Source organism: Amblyomma maculatum, chromosome 10 (genome assembly GCF_055883805.1).
Source record: "Amblyomma maculatum isolate TAMU_Amacu chromosome 10, ASM5588380v1, whole genome shotgun sequence".
NCBI lineage: Eukaryota > Metazoa > Arthropoda > Arachnida > Ixodida > Ixodidae > Amblyomma > Amblyomma maculatum.
This window is the reverse complement of record NC_139353.1, coordinates 35,633,999-35,651,066: the sequence shown is the minus strand read 5'-3', so window position 1 is coordinate 35,651,066 and position 17,068 is coordinate 35,633,999. Positions and strand designations below refer to the sequence as shown.

The 17,068-nt window shown below is 46.8% G+C and overlaps 1 protein-coding gene across 1 annotated transcript; it reads right to left on the bottom strand.

Annotated features, from left to right (window-relative positions):
- Positions 1 to 643: 643 nt before the first annotated feature.
- LOC146176145 (uncharacterized) lies at positions 644 to 15,485 on the bottom strand. Its single transcript, XM_084580922.1, has 4 exons — positions 15,102 to 15,485; positions 4,899 to 5,236; positions 1,340 to 2,261; positions 644 to 812 (listed from the first exon to the last, which is right to left on the bottom strand). Exons 2-4 carry the CDS (start codon positions 5,221 to 5,223, stop codon positions 644 to 646), a joined length of 1,416 nt encoding a protein of 471 aa, XP_084437048.1. The 5' UTR covers positions 5,224 to 5,236; positions 15,102 to 15,485.
- Between the last annotated feature and the right edge of the window lie 1,583 nt (positions 15,486 to 17,068).

Below are 17,068 nucleotides of genomic sequence, written 5' to 3'. Positions count from 1 at the left end.
GGCGTGTCCGTGCGTGCGTCCGTGCGTCTGCGGCAGCTGTCAGTCATCTTCAGGATTAAGATGGTTTCAGTACTGATATTTAATCAATGATGTAGTAGTAGGCGTATACGAACATTAGTTAAACATAAATAGGTAAGTAGTCAAGCGTAATTAGTTAATTATACAATTGTAATTGGTTAATTAGTAACATTTGAGACATCTAAAACGCACGCACTGCGCATGCTCAGTGGAGTACATCTCCAACCAATTCTCGGACCACGAAGCAATGGTTGCAGATGGCGACCCTAAGCGTCGTCTTCCAATAGATACTTATCAATAAAGTTGTAGTCTCGAAATAGGTCTCGTTAATGCATTCAGTTACAGCGACACGGGAGTCAGCTGCAAGAGGCACCAAACGAAACCAAGCAGTGGCCAAACAGAAGGCAGCGACAGTGGTGGCTAAAGGCTTTCGCCTCTGCGCACTTTAGATCGTCAAAGTGCCCCTTGATTATTTTTATTTCCCTCTCCATTTTCACCAGTACGAAGCAGCAGGTCAGAAAAATGTAGTCGAAGTCTAATTCTTTGCCTGACCTTGCGTGTATGATGATCGGCTTTCTGTGTCCAAAAGTGTATGTAAGGACAGACAGTGAATATCGAAATGCTTTTATTTTCTCGATGCCTGCTTGCCACTCTTGCTCTTCGACTTGTTTCCTCTGCGCTTCTTCGGTTTTGTGGCTTTCGCCACTTTGCACTGGAAGACGTCGCACTGTCCCTTCTTGACCGCCCCGAAGAGAACCTTGAGGCCCAGCCTCTCGGCCCACAGGTCGTTGACTCTGCGAGGAAAAGTGCAGAAAAAAGTAAAGTATAGCCGAAGTAAGGGGAAAAGCGCATGAAACATTGTTGACTGTAGTTGTGTAACTTGTCGCTATATGTAACCCACAGAAATTACTTTCGCAAAATGCCGATTGTTCGCTTAAAATGCCAGGTCGCCGTATTTACAGGTGAAACTGTTCCGCTATAGTGACCTGTCGTGTTCATATTGATATTCTCACTTCCTGTCTTTCACTTGCATGCCTCGCCAGAATTATTCGCACAATCATATTTAAAGAAAACTTTATTACAGCTGACAATGCATGGTGGACTCATTCTTCAACCTCGTTCTGTAATTAAGCCATTAAGTTGGCAGTACAAAAGCGTCATCAATCATTTTTTTTTTACTTCTAACATCCCAATATCGATGTTAGTTTCCGTATGATGATGCTTCCATAAAAGATAACGCGCAATTTAAAAAATACCACGCCTTCCAAAATTCGCAGTATATCGCCCCTTTCCCCTGTATACGCACTATACCGACACTCACAGTGTGGACAGGGTGTAGAAAACCTTCTGGACCGGCAGTGATTCCGGCGCCTTGCCCTTCGCCGTCACCTCGCAGAAGATTCGCTGCAGGCAAGTGGGGTCCTCGAGACTGTTCACGCCGAACTTTGCGATGGTCTCCAATATAGGGTTACGGTAGGCTGGAGTGGTTTCTCTGCGTCTCCTTCCCGCCGCGCCCACCGCGCCGACCGCCGCTACAGGCAGGTTTATCACACTAGGAACGAGCGCAGCCATTAGTAGGCCTAAAGGCAGCAGTCCCAACAGCAGAGCCAACGGTCCTTTACCGCTGTGGTGCTTGCGCCGGTGGAGGTAGGGCAGGTGGTCCAGGTCCGGGTAGCCGAAGTCGTCGGCGTAGTCCGCGGCCATGTATCCCTTGTAGTCGTAATGGTCGCTGCTGGAAGCCGTGGCGTACGTCTTGTCGTCTTTCCCCTGGTCCGCCTTCTCGGCGTCTCCACGGCTCACCTGGCTGGATGCAACCTTGTTGCTCTCGCTGGCCATAAGCAGGGGATTCCGGGACGTGTAGCCGTACTTGGTCTTGACATATGTTGGCGCCTCGGCGGAATCGTAGTCTGTCGTCTTGAGGGCGTCATTTCTCGTCAGGTAACGGTCGCGATCGTCCTCGTCGTCTTCGTAGTCGTTGGAGGTGTAGTACCCGCCATCAGACGGCTTTGTTAACAGGGTCCCTTGCTTGAAACCCACCTTGCCGCTTCCGCTGCCGTGGTTTTTGTTATCGAAGTAGTAATCGATGGGGCTGTATGGCAAGTTGTACGCGAACGGCCGTGGAGTCGTTGTCGTGGTCGATGTCGAAGACGTGGCGTAGTAAGCCGCCGCAGCGTAGGCCGCTTGGCTATTTGAAGAGCCGGCGTAGAGTGAGTTCGAGGAGCTCGGTCTGTGTGGACTGTAAACTGCAAAAAAATTAAGTGAGATTTTATTGTATGTGATGAAACCAAGTTGCTATTTGTGCATAAAACCGCATATACTATCGTTGAGGCAAGGCGAGTTCTGTTGGAGTCAACGAAAGAACCATCTCAATGAAACTATGAAATACTGTGTAAAACCAGATTGATTTGAGCGTTACAGTGAAGGTGAAATTGTTTTGCTCGTTAGTTGCTGAAGATCCACACGTGGAAGTAAGGCTATTACAGTGATCCTGTCTCCTTGCCATATCCATATTAAGGTAGCTTAATTGACAATTTTGTCACTAAAATTGAATACAACTCCGAAATGCGCTGAATATAATGGAAAGCGCACGTGAACATTTTGGTTGACATTTTCTCTGCAGTGTTATGAACTAATGTCTGTACCCTGTTCACGAAAATCAAACTATTTTCGCTCTCTGGAGCGGCAGGATTCGCAAACGAATTCTTCAGGAGTTGTTGCGAAGGTCACGGTTATCCGCTCACGCTGCATTCACTCACGCCCTATGAGCAGGAACAGGACTAGTTAAATTCATTTCGACTGGAAGTACAATGACATTTTGACGCTCATGACGTATCTTTAGCCAGGTGCGCTCAGCCTTGTTGGCCACCGGCGTTCCAGTTCAGATGTACTTAACTATCATTCTATCGCAAGTGCTCTTTTCTGATCGTGCTTGCGGCTCTGAGGAGAGGCCCAGACTCAATGTGCAAAGAATGAATTCGGAGTCATGAGCTTCTCTCCCTGGCCTTCACCGGCACAAATATAAAAAATGTGTAGTCAGGGAAGAGGAGCTCTACGTAAGTTTTTTTTCTTATTTATTTCAAAAGTTATTATACTATTTTTCTATGGTGGGACATGCGTCCTTGTAAGTGCATATGCAACCGCTTAACGAGAGACTAAGCCTCATTTTCAAGCTATGACATACTCATGTGCGTTTTTTAATGACTACGCAAAAACATTTGAAGCTGAGAGAACGGCGCCATTACATTTCTGATAGAACACATCATTCGCGAAGCATACTGCAGAGCTGTTATTGTACACATGGGAGTGCCCCGCTGTGCTTTCACCATTAAGCGTGTGCTGAGTGCTACACAAGTCTTTCTAAGCTCTGGCAAAGGCAACGAGTTCAGCACATGCTTAGGACGGGTCGACAGGTCGTCAGGTGCCGGACTAATGTGCTGTTCTATTGAAATGACTTCGCACTTTTCTGGCTCCTGTACGTGACTGAGAAAATATCTAGCGCTTAAATTTAGTAAAATCCACTGAAAGAAGAGAACGGAATATGTAGACAATGAAATAACCAGAAAAGATTACATCTGCATGCCAGGAGTAGGCTGAAGAGGGAAAAGATCGGCAGATACGCCTAAGGCTGTCACTGTTCCGACGAGCTATATCCTCCAAACTTACCAGCACGCGTATGTTTATACAAGGAAAAATCATGACACTACCCGGAACGCTGTACGACAAACAGCTGAGATACGAAAGTCTAAGCGCCACGCGGAGGTCAAGCAGGGCCGAGCATAGAAGAACGACACATATATAAATTTGTTTGAAGTGACGATGGCCTCGGTTGTGGATGGGTCTAGATGCATCGAAGTGATGCATCGCACATGTTAGGCTTGCTGCGTGCGTTGTACGGTTGCTTGATGACGACATCAATTTTTATTGTCATAGCCGCCACTTCTGTAGCCACCTCGTGTGCGCAGCGCCGCCAGTGTTTCGCTAGATGGGATAAGTTTTTCACATTAAAGCTCGAAGGATAATGGCTCCCGCTTGCGGCTCCCCTTACTGACCCTCGTTCGCGTACGTGCACTCTACTACTTGCTTATTCGCTAATCTCTTAATGCATGTCTCTATTATCTCACACATACTCATTAACACGCCGTATTAATGGTCCAGCGTAACCTAGGGGCAACTTGTATGACTAGGCATCCATGGGCCTTGAAGGGTGAAATGTCCATCTCAACTTCCTATCCGCAATAAGCTATCCAAGTTGGCAGCTTCTGCAAATTCGACCATATCATGTGCTCTCGAGACGTCACAGAACCCGCTGACCGATCAATGTCCGGCCATGTCGCTTTCCGACTACCAACCGCCAGAAGCATGCTCGTGATTTTTCGCTCATAACGCCGAACACGAATTTTCTCTAACTTTTAATACTGTCGCGCTAAAGAAATGAAAGAAGGATGTTCGAGGTAGGCGAAGAGAGCTGACCGCGAAAGGCAGCAGAGTTTGAGAAGCCGTCGGGACTGATGAGCAATAAACCAAAACCGGCGCTTCGTCAGCGATTTGTTGTCAATGCAGCTAAGAATAGAATACAGCACTTCTATTTCCAATGCAGCAAAGAGAGGTTTGCTTTTGTACACTCTATCGAAAGCTTCAGGGTCTTCACCTTTCCGGCGAAAAAGATCTGGCATCCACGACTGTGTTTTGTTTCCCTCCAGGAAGGATAGACTGCCTTGTCTTTGCGCTGTGGATAGCATACGAAATCCGAAATGCTTTTTTTCGGCAAACTCTTCTAGACATACTGTACCTCTTTCTTACAGACAGAAAAGCTTATGACTATAGCCAACAAATGTTCTGTATAGTGCAGCAGTCTGTCCTGTTAAGAACTGCATACTCACAGTTCTTGCTTGCCGTGTGTGCAGTGGGCAGTGAGTAGCTCGTCGCGTGATTCTTGAGATAACTGGAGAGTGGCGACTCGGTCGTCGAAAAGGATGGCGGCGAGGACGACGGCAGGAAGCTGCTTGTGATGGGCAGGCTCCAGGAGGCGGAAGTGGCTCCCACCTTTCCCGTGGAGGCGCTTCCGTTGCCGTGCCTGGAATTTGGGCTGAGCGAACGAGATGTGGCCAGGAGGCCTACGGTAGCTGTGTAGCTGCTGGTCGCCAGCGTCCAGCAGCACGTGCCCAAGTAAAATACCAGCATGAGGGTCCGCAGGGACGGTGCCATGGCAAGCGAATGGCTGGAATGAGTTGAGTTGCATATCAGTCGCCCAGTCACTATAGCGGCTTTTAGCGCATTATGAAGTCCTGTTAGATAATAGATAGTTTTAGCGTAGCGCGATCCGCCATCGTAACCCGCTACCGCGCTCCGCTAGTGCGTACGCGCTGATTGGTCCCGACGCTGCAGATCTACGCACTGCCCTCAAACTTGTGGCGCCACCTAGCGCCGTCAAGGTAATCTGGACATGCGCAGTAGAAGGTACGGGGCGGATCACGTTAACGGATCGCGCCACGCTAAAACTTTAATGGAAAGAGAAGGTGGACAGCAGCATCTATTCCTTTTGTGCTGTTCCGCCGCTGAGAGCAAGGACAAGACAGTAAAACAGAAAACAAAGAGGTAGTCTTGATGGTATCTGCACAGCAGCGCAAGGAGAAAAGAGCAAAATGCCGGCAAAACAAATAACAAATTTTGGCAGGAATCAAATACTGGTTACGTTTGAAAACTCCAAAATCATTACATTACTTCACATTCGTAAAGTGCTGAGTCGATCAGGACTTTGAGTCGTGATTGACTATGTGTGATGTTTGTATGCCTTATTGGGTTACTCTGCGCTGAATTATACTGCGGCCACCCAATCAGTGACCCTTCATCAGGAATAGTAACGTATTTTCTGAAACTAGAGACAGAGAAAAAAATTGGATGTTCGTTTAATCTTCGTCTTGAGGGTACACGCAATAGGGCGCGCAGCTATTTCCTCACTTCTAATGCTCCTACCTCGGCATACCGCCTTCGCTTCAATCATCTAGCTATCTCATATGGAGCTTTTTCGCCAGAATTATAGGCATTCGTCTTACCAAGTATCCCTGGTAGTCGAGCACCACCATAACCAGAAGTCACAACCCCAAACGAAGCCCCCACACATATTGCACCGATATCAAAGGACAATGTCAGACGACAATGCAGAGCTGGTTCCAGCAACAGGTTCCATCACACGTGTCAAACTGAGGGACACACGCACCAGATTATTTGTCTATTTGTCTACATCATTTTGGCTTCGTTCAGTAATCACCAGGCACTACTCACTAATCGTTCAGTCAACCAACCACCGCCAAACCAATGAACCCTCAGCTAAGAACAGGACAGCCTTTATGTTGTCCACATCAACCTGAACAGAACACCCAGATAGTGAACAGGCGTTCCGGCATACTCGTAGCTGTCGATTTAGACAAGGCGTTCGTCACCATCAGCCATCTAGCCATTGCCGATGCGCTCATCCACACTGGAATCATTGGCATAACTCAGACTTGGCGCTGCGATGATGACAAAACTTGCAGATCACTGCGGAAATTACACTGGGAGAATGCGAAAGTATTGGCGTTGGCGCTACGTCAGTGGTTCCTAGTCGACAACTTTCTACATCTATTTACCCACAGGGGATGACTCAGTCATTTTTGTGTCATGACCAATAACCCACATTAGTTAGGACTCATGAATTACGTGACTCGACACTTTCATGTCACATGACGAATTACTTATGACTCATTGATGATACAGTATTTTTTAAACCATTCGGCTCTTACACTACTACAACTCTCATCCGTTCATTGACTAATGACCTCACTTGGCGAGGACGTCATGAGGGGACCAACTTCCGGCGACACATTTTACGGGCACTTCAGGCACCAACATAGCCTACTAATGTTTTCGCAGTAAAACTAGCTCTCCTTTCCGCTTCACTCAGGTAATTTTTGTCATAAATTAGCAGTTTAGGCAGCGTCGCTTGCTTACGTATCAGATACTAAAGAGTTTTAGCTTACCGTGATCCGCGATCCGCTACCGTGATCTGCCACCGCGCGTTCCACTTCGCATGCCCAGACCCCCCTTGACGCCGATAGATGGCGCCACATACTGGATGTCGGCACATAGACCTGCCGCGTCGGGACCAATCAGCTTGAGCGCCCCGTCCATGCGTGGTAGAGAGTCACGGTGGCGGATCGCGGATCACGGTAACCTAAATCTCTCTACTATAGAGAGCTTTAGCTTACCGTGATCCGCGATCCGCTACCGTGAACCGCCACCGCGCGTTCCACTGCGCATGCCCAAACCCCCTCGACGCGGATAGATGGCGCCACATACTGGATGTCCGCACATGGACCTGCCGCGTCCGGACCAATGAGCTTGTTCGCCCCACCCTTGCACGGTAGAGGGCCACCGTGGCGGATCGCGGATCACGGTAAGCTAAATCTCTCTAATATCTGATTAAACAACGCTGTCAAGGCCTTGGTTTTAAACTATAATAATATGAATCGGTTTGGGTAGAGTTCACTCCTCAGTTTCTTCAAGTTGACAAACAACGCTATTTTTCGTTGCGTATACCGGTCGCCGTCTTTTACTGACGTGTTCCAATCTCGATGGGCCTCTAGGCAACTTAACATTTGAAAACAATAGTGTGGTTCTTCTTGATCTGTCTATATCACCTGATTTCGCTGTTTCGGTTTTGAGAGTTGGGTGACCTTCGATTCGTTGCAATAAACTAAGTGCCGGCACACTATTAGACTGCGCACTAAGTAACCTGACGTCACTGTCACAGGTATCCTTAATGTAGACATAGCAGATCATTACCCTGTTTTTGTCAACTCACAGCTATAGTCACATATTTGATTCCATACTTGAGGTACGTAGCGAACCAGCATGCATTTTCAGAATCCGTAGCTCTGAGTGGCTGGTCTGCCATCCGTTAAAAAAGTGACTTACAAAAAGTTCAGAAAGTTCTTTGTAGCTAATTCTTTTGTTTAGTAAAAGGAAAAAAAAAACGAAAACCATGCTCGTCTTTTCTCGGATTATTAAGTGAAATGTGTAAATCAAATATTCCAATCGAAATTAAAGAACTACAGAACCGTGTTAAAAATGCAACAAAATATTCTGTAGTTCTTTGTAACGTAAGATGTTTTTTGTAATTTTGTAGTACTTTTTGCAGCTCTGTAGTTTGTTTTTCTCGCAACTACACAAAATTCTGATGTCATTACAAAAATTTTTGTTGTCCCAATTCACCACAAAACACCGCACAAAAACTTTGTGAAAACAAAAAATCCTGAGTTTTTTTTTTACTGGTGTGCAGCAAAAAAACAAAAACAAAAAAAAAACCAGCATGTTTGTCCCCCTGACTGCACAATACAAGGAAATATGTAACGCTCTCATACCAAAATAAAGTTACGCAAATAATTTTATTGTGAGCACGAACGTGCTCAATCCTTGATACTATCACACATAACGACGTTACGTATGGCCGATCACTGAAAATTGCCAGCCTCTTCAGTGGCACGTTTATTCCTGACGACCTTAATTGTTATCGATGACCGCGTTTTCTCACTGAACCGTGTACCGCATTCACCTTTTTTCCTTTCCAGACAGCACCACATGAAATTCTTGGTGCCATTAGCTCACTGAAAATAACTAGCACCGGTCTTCATAACATTCATCACAGTAATACTGAACTATTTTTTTATACACGTGTTTTTTAACTTTTGCTCATTTCTTTTAGTCTGCTTCGTGCAGTGCATCTAGTTTGAATGCGTTTCTTGTGCCTTGGCGTAGATTTGTTATCACTCTCAATGAGCCAAGGGCACACTGTTTATTTTACAAGCCGGAGTATTTTTTAAAATTTTCTTTCTCTTTATATATGGCTGTTATAAGGGGCTGATTGGTGCCCGAATATTTGCTTGTACACAAGTCACACAAGGTTCCGATAGTCATTGACACTGAAACAGTCTTATGTATACATTGTTGCTTGCAATGAGCTTGTGTAATGAATTAAATTCAATTCAATTCAACTACAACCTTGCTTTCTGCGCTCAACGGGTGCCTTAAAGCTGACGCGTATAAGCTGCAGGTATCCATGCCGCGAGTGCACACATCACATTGTCACATTTTAATGAAAAACAAAAACAAAACAAAAACAAAACATTTCTATTATTATGAGTGGCATCGCCAGTGTCGACAGATATATGGACAGAGCTTCTCGTCAGAGCATGTCTGCACGAATAATCAGGTAATTTGACCAAATTTGGTATCCAATCTAATTTGTAGGGTCAACACCATACGGACAGCCAAAATTTGAGCTCGTCAGAAGTGGACAAAAACTGATGTCTAACCTAATTTGATTATGGCTAATTCGATGCTGACCTCCAAATTAAAATGGGGAACCTCCATAATTTGTCCCCCTTAGTTCCCCAAAATTTGACCCCATCAGAATATACCAAAATCGATGTCTAAACTAATTTCAGCATGACCAATTCAGTAATAATCTGCAAACATGGATGGGCCATACCCGAAATTTGGCCTCCCGAGAACAACGAAATTTGTGGTCGTCTGGTTTTGAGCAAAACTGGTATTTAACCTAATTTTAGTATGGCCAGTTAACTGATTACTTGCAAATATAGGTACGCAACCACCCAAAAGTTGGCCCCCCGGACCCTCACTTTGACCGAATTCGACCAATAGAAACGGCAACAAAGTACATAAAGCCACGAAATGCAGAACTTATGACGTAACTGAGCACGAAACTCGCAATGGTTTCGCATTTCTGCACGCAAGCAGACTTGAGTGCACCGCTATAATTTTTTTCAAGACAGTCATGTGATAATATGACGTCACTTACAATCATGTGATGATATGGCGTCACTTAGGATGCACAACGCGTTCTCCCTAGAGATCCCTTTCACAACTAACGGAGCGAAAGTTCTTTTCCTCTATTGAATTTCCGATGTTGCGCACAAGCCCGTGTATTTGTTCCCTTTCATAACAGTCAGCGCATCGCATACGGCGAACGGCCGTGGGCGCCTCGCGCGCGCGAAGGATGGCCGAGCAAGCGGGCCAAGGGCCCCGCTTTGGCCGACGCTGTGGCGACTCCGCTGCCCACGGCACTGAGGGGGCGCGCAGAGCGACGTACATATAGCCGACGCCAAGTAGCGCGGAACGCTAGCGTGCCGCGACCTTAACCGCGGCGTTTGCGTGACCGGACGCCAAGCCTCAGCTTGGCTTTGTCGCAGGAGAGGGGAAAAAGAAAAAAGAGAGGGAGGAAGAGTCGCGAGTTGACCACACCCGGCGGCGACACTGACCCAGTGTACGGACCCTGGGGCACCCGCGGGTTCCCGGGCTCATGCCTTTCCCTTCTGTATATCCCTTCTTCTCCCACCTTTTCTGTCTCGACGGTCCCTGTATATATGTTGCCTCTTTTATAGTTGGCTCGCTTTATTTTATCATTTCGTCCCCTTTTGTCAGCCCGCAGGCTGTTCCGTGCGGTCGGCTGGCAATTACTTTGACAGCTGGCGGAGCGCACGGCCCGCGGACACGTTGCGTTGAATGTTTCTGCTTGACGGATCGCTTTCTCTCTCAATTCTTTTTATCAGTTTTGTATCTTTTTGTGCGTGTGAACACATGAATCGCTTGATTTTTACAGAAACATGTCGTCACGCATTGCCTCTGGGCCCAACTATACCCTTGATAGTGTCGTGGCAGTTAAGTGATCCGGAATATTTCTTATTACTATTTGTTTGATGTCATTTTTGGCAACGCAGTTCCCTTTCTGTACATGGGTCGAATGCAGGATTGAAAGTAAGGAAATAAATACAGGGTCGGCCTTAGTTTCGCAGTACATTTTAGAAGTTCTCTCTTAGTCCGTTTTCCCATAAATTGCACCTCTGACAATGCGTTCAGGTACGCGCACTGGCGGCATGCGGAATGGTGGGCACACACGCTTCTGGAGACTAGGGAACGTCGCAGGGAAGCGGGACAGGTAAGCGAAGCTTGGAGAGGAAGTAAAAAAAAAAGTGAATTAAAAAGTTGGAACAACAGAGGAGTAGTACATCACTACGGACAATCAGTTTATTCCAGCTGACTCTTTTGTCCGCTAACTAAGCCTGCATAGTTGAAGAAAATTTCAGTTCGCCTTTTGTTTCGTGAACATTTTCGAGGTCTAATGTATCATGCTCTCACGTCTCATCTCCTACCACTCTTGGAAATGAGGTGGCAATATTTGTGTCTCATATGTTCGAACATCACGCTTCCTGCTGACAGCTACAATTGTTGTCAGAATCATCATAACCTCGCAAACTGCAGGATAAAGGCACCTCCCCTCCAATTAAAACTGTGCGCGGATATCTTATCCCAGAAAACTTATCTCATGCGCTCACCTGACATTCTGCTCCCTTACGAGATACTTTCTCCGGTGCCTATATGTGAGGCTTTCACCAATGCGTATGTGAGCAATAATAGGCTCTCATTGCTACTAGGAGCTTAGTCGGATATTTGAAGGACTTCATGCGGTACCTCTACAAGAGATGTTCTCCGAGAGCCATTTAAGATATTTTCCTTTAATTTTACCAGAACTATTTGCTCCGGCTATGTGAGGGATATTACATATTCCTCTCTGGACGAATTTCTAAGGTTGTTATAGAAGTAACTGTCTCTGGCGGATATATAAAGAACCTATGATGGACCTGAGATTAACAGCCGTTGGGTACCTTTGCGAGGATTATTTTCCGATCGGTGCAGAATAACTTTCTACTGTATGTAGCCAAGTGACTTCTAGAATTTCTTATGAGAAGCTGTTCTACGAGGTGTTTTATGCGACAGATGATTAAACGACTTTTTACGACATCCATATGAAGGACTTTCAGCGATAGCTATATGAGGCGCTTAAACACACACACACACACACACACACACACACACACACACACACACACACACACACACACACACACACACACACACACACACACACACACACACACACACACACACACACACACACACACACACACACACACACACACACACACACACACACACACACACACACACACACACACACACACACACACACACACACACACACACACACACACACACACACACACACACACACACACACACACACACACACACACACACACACACACACACACACACACACACACACACACACACACTGTGTGTTTGTGTGGGTTGGGTTGTGGGGTTTAACGTCCCAAAGCGACTCAGGCTATGAAAGACGCCGTAGTGGAGGGCTCCGGAAATTTGGACCAGCTGGGGTTTAACGTGCATTGACATCGCACAGCACACGGGCGCCTTGCTTTTCGCCTCCATCGAAAAGCTGCCGCCGAGGCCGAGATTCGATCCCGCGTCCTTGGGAACAGTAGTCGAGCGCCGTAACCACTGCGCCACCTCAGTGGGGCTGTGTGTGTGTTTGTGTGTGTGTGTGTGTGTGTGTGTGTGTGTGTGTGTGTGTGTGTGTGTGTGTGTGTGTGTGTGTGTGTGTGTGTGTGTGTGTGTGTGTGTGTGTGTGTGTGTGTGTGTGTGTGTGTGTGTGTGTGTGTGTGTGTGTGTGTGTGTGTGTGTGTGTGTGTGTGTGTGTGTGTGTGTGTGTGTGTGTGTGTGTGTGTGTGTGTGTGTGTGTGTGTGTGTGTGTGTGTGTGTGTGTGTGTGTGTGTGTGTGTGTGTGTGTGTGTGTGTGTGTGTGTGTGTGTGTGTGTGTGTGTGTGTGTGTGTGTGTGTGTGTGTGTGTGTGTGTGTGTGTGTGTGTGTGTGTGTGTGTGTGTGTGTGTGTGTGTGTGTGTGTGTGTGTGTGTGTGTGTGTGTGTGTGTGTGTGTGTGTGTGTGTGTGTGTGTGTGTGTGTGTGTGTGTGTGTGTGTGTGTGTGTGTGTGTGTGTGTGTGTGTGTGTGTGTGTGTGTGTGTGTGTGTGTGTGTGTGTGTGTGTGTGTGTGTGTGTGTGTGTGTGTGTGTGTGTGTGTGTGTGTGTGTGTGTGTGTGTGTGTGTGTGTGTGTGTGTGTGTGTGTGTGTGTGTGTGTGTGTGTGTGTGTGTGTGTGTGTGTGTGTGTGTGTGTGTGTGTGTGTGTGTGTGTGTGTGTGTGTGTGTGTGTGTGTGTGTGTGTGTGTGTGTGTGTGTGTGTGTGTGTGTGTGTGTGTGTGTGTGTGTGTGTGTGTGTGTGTGTGTGTGTGTGTGTGTGTGTGTGTGTGTGTGTGTGTGTGTGTGTGTGGGTAAGCGCCTCATATAGCTATCGCAGCACTGCTATCACTTCCATGCTGGTAGGGGCGTCAAATCCACAAAAAAATCCACATTCTTTCCTTCCTTTCCCAGAAAATCGCCAGTCGTTAGCCACGAGAAAACCAGCTTTTCGAATTCCAGGTCTGCTCCCTTACTCTTGCCGCGAAATTATAATAAATATAAAGTGCGACGCACCATTCCGGTGGGTCGTCTTTATTTATATGCATGACCTCTCACCTAGTCCGTGTTTTCTTACTGGACGGTCCTAAATCAAGGCCGGATTTATGGATGGGCAGTCCCCCAAAAAGCTTTCCTTTAAGGACATCATGCTGACCCAACCTCTTTTAACGACAAAGAACCAAAGTTCAAATTGGATCCTCCCCAGTCGTCTCCGAGTCCGAGAGTGACCCATACATGCATACCTGTCCTATACACTAGTGCGTTTAGCTAGCCTCCAAGGTGGTTTTAAACACCCTTAGAGAGCCCTCTTCTACATTCGGAATTAATGAGGGCTACACGTGCAGCTGGCATTAGTTGTAATAAATAGTTTCTGAATATAATGGACTAAAAGAAAAGGTGTGCAGGTAGAAACGAGACGGAATACCAAGGCTGGGAATACCTTCTTTACAAGGGGCGCTGCACTCTGAATACTTAAGTGCTCGCGCTTTTAGTGTTCCTGTATATGCTCCCTCAGTACTACCAGCAACAAATGTGTCGAACAATTATGACAATTAAAACACGAGCGCGAAAGGGGAAAACAGGAAAGCCGAAGAAAGTTCTGTACTATATGAGCAGGTTTGCTTCGCTTCGAAAGCTCGAAGACTCTCCTTTAGAAGTGTTAGAAGTCAACTTCCCTAGCGTTTTCTCTCCAGGAGCAAACATGTTTGTGTTTCGATGATGGTATTTCAGTTAAGGGCGGAACAACACAAGGATGACCGAAATGGCAAACAACAAGGACACAAAGCCCATTTAGTGTTTCACTTTATGACGACACTTCAGTTTTCTTTGTGTTACATTTGTTTCTTATACCGACGTGTTAAATCATCTTCATCATCCTCCGTCGCCCTGTGTGTCTCAAACGGTGGCTTCTCTCTAGTCGCATTAAAGGTTTTACACCTGTGCGCTTTCGTAAAAGAAAAATTGCGCGTTAATTTCCAAATGCGTGAAAGTCACCTTCGAAAATGAGAGCAACTGAACAGATCGAAATATCTCAGTGCGTCAAGTTGACGAGTTCTTTCATGCTTCAGACGAATAGACAAGTATCCACACAGTTTCTGCAAATTGGTCGCTTTTGTGTGAGCACCTACCCTGTTTTTGTACTTCGCGCCGTGTCACAATCTTGTTCAATTCTGCGTGGCAAACTTGCTGCTATTAATAAACGGCATCTTGTTTACCTTCTAGGCTCTGCAACCTGACACCGTTCTGCCGACCAGTCGGCCTTATACGGAAGAAAGAGAACTATAGCTATTCCGCATGAACCCACCTGTATAGCGATGAGTAAAAAGACATCCGCTAATTATCGAAATGACAGTTTAGGTGAGGGTAACATATATCAAAGGTAAATTTAAAAGAGGAAGATAAAATGGAGCGCAAGCGTCTTTGTTGGCGACGACGCTTAGAGCCGAGATTTGAGCTGGCAATTTTCCTTAAAGCTGACCACTTAAATACCAGATCACAGGGCCACTCAATTACGGTCTTGTAGCGTTGAAGTTGAAAGGCGGAAAAGTGGTGCGACAACTGTATCTTCCTGAAGACCAGCGCATAACATACAATTGGAAAATGAAAGAGAAGGCTAACGCAATACGGCGTGCTGTTAAATTACTGCTGTACTTACCGAAGACGTGTAGAAGACGACTCGCGGGGCGACCGTTGCGGCAATTCCAGTGGATGCGGACGGCGCAGGTTATCCGGTGGTGTACACCGTAACTGGAGCTTTCAGTAGTGGCAATGGCTTGGTCGCGACTCGGTTCACACTACCACCAGGGTAGGTACGTCTTTTTGATCGTCTCCGCGGAACCTGCCTGGCCGGAGAACACACGACCCCACGAGGGCCGCACACGGTGTGTCTGTCTTCCAGTCTTCTTCGGTGGTCAGGGTCAGTGGTGTAAGAAGGCGTCACTCATGAGTGGGACAGGATGCCCCGCAACACGCGTCACGCAGTTGGGTGAGGAGGTATAGGCGTGTGTCTGTGTGCACGGTTTCAGGCGGCCTGGCGCGAAGAAAAGGAGACGCCGAGTGTTCCAGTCGGCTTGCCGTGTCCCGGACGTGCCCGCCATTGTACGGATGCTCGGTTCCACAGACTCGTCACCCCCGACGCTGCCACTGGCGCTGTACGCTATGCTGGGGCGACGAAGACGACGACGGCAGAAAATGGAGGAGGCTTTCGCGTTTGGCGTTCCGCATTGCCTGCCTTCCGAAGCAGCAGACAGACTCGTAGCTTTTTTTTTCTTGCAATGCCAATCGCCGCCAGCCGAAGAAAGAAGACGTAACACACACACTGGGGTGGGATCCATGGCCGACCACCGCCCCATTTGCTTTGTCTGTCTTCGCGGGTTTCGCTGGTGAGGCGTGGATTTGAGTGTGTTGTGTCTATAAGATGAACCGCTTCTCATTACGACCGTCTCCGGGATTCTCACGGCCTTACGAAAGGTTTCCATGGGCACGCGCTCCTTGATCTTCGCGTGCGCGTGTGTCACAGCATTGTGCGTCACGGCAAATCGAGCCCACCTTTCAAGAATCGGCGAGTGAGCTGCTATACGTCTTTGAGATGAAGAGCGCGAGAAGACAGCAGTGACAGGACATTTATCACTCTCGGAGAGGGTTGCCTTTGTATTCAGCTGGTCTATGTATACCGGTAACGTATTCTCTCGTAGAATACCTCAAGACGTGGATTTTTTGTTTTGTTTTGCTTTTGAGTTCTTATCATTATACGCATACCTTTTGTCCTCTTTTGGTTTCCTGTCGGAAGCTGCACAACTGGCAGTGCTACTCAAAAGCAAGCGAATGGAAGAAGAAAAGAAGAAGGTCAAAAATGCCTGCTTGATCATATATGTGCAACACCCAGCAAATAGGCTGCGAATGGGAACGGTGAGAACTCGCCAGCACCTGGATGATTTCGGTTGCAGTGTGGACAACACAGCTGTTCGTTTGTTTCTTTTTTTCTATCAGCTTAGGCTTAGAATTGATGGCGGCTCCAAAAATCGAACGAAAATTCCGAGTGCACTGTGTAATCTACACTGCACAAGTGCGAAAGCCTAAGCGTTGCTGGTGCAAACGGTGCATAAAGTTTACTCTCATTATCATTATCAACTAAATGCACCGTTATTGTCATTGCTACTGTCATCATTGTCATTATCAGTAACTGCAGCGTCACTGAAATCACTACTATCATCCTCACGGTAGACAAGGAGAATTATGATGTGCGTTTCACGATGCCGGGCGTGGCACGATCTTTTTGTGCTCATGAAAATGTTTACCCCGTGGAAGATTATTTTAGAACAGCGCCAGAACACGGACAGATAAAAAGAGACAAACAGATATTACGCTGAACTGACCATTGATTTTTTAGTTTCATGAAAAATATCTTTTTATACACAGCGGCTGATAAAAAGTCGACGAACACATGTCACATGCCCTAGTACGCCACGTTCTCCGTTCGAAAAAAGCCCTTTCTTTCTCTTGAAGTGTTACGGAGATGCTGCTTACGCATGTTTATTTGCCATCGGTTATGTTACTCTGCCTGAATAAATTCTCTTGCTATTTGGTTTCGGTTTCGGTCTATTACTTCCGTCCTTTGGAAGA

Bases quoted from the DNA above. Each gene is read 5' to 3' on its own strand.
- LOC146176145 (XM_084580922.1), bottom strand. From the start codon at position 5,223: ATGGCACCGTCCCTGCGGACCCTCATGCTGGTATTTTACTTGGGCACG. The intron at 2,262-4,898 runs GTGAGTATGCAG...ATTTTTTTGCAG, and splicing joins ACACACGGCAAGCAAGAACT to TTTACAGTCCACACAGACCG. The intron at 813-1,339 runs GTGAGTGTCGGT...TTTTCCTCGCAG, and splicing joins TTCTACACCCTGTCCACACT to AGTCAACGACCTGTGGGCCG.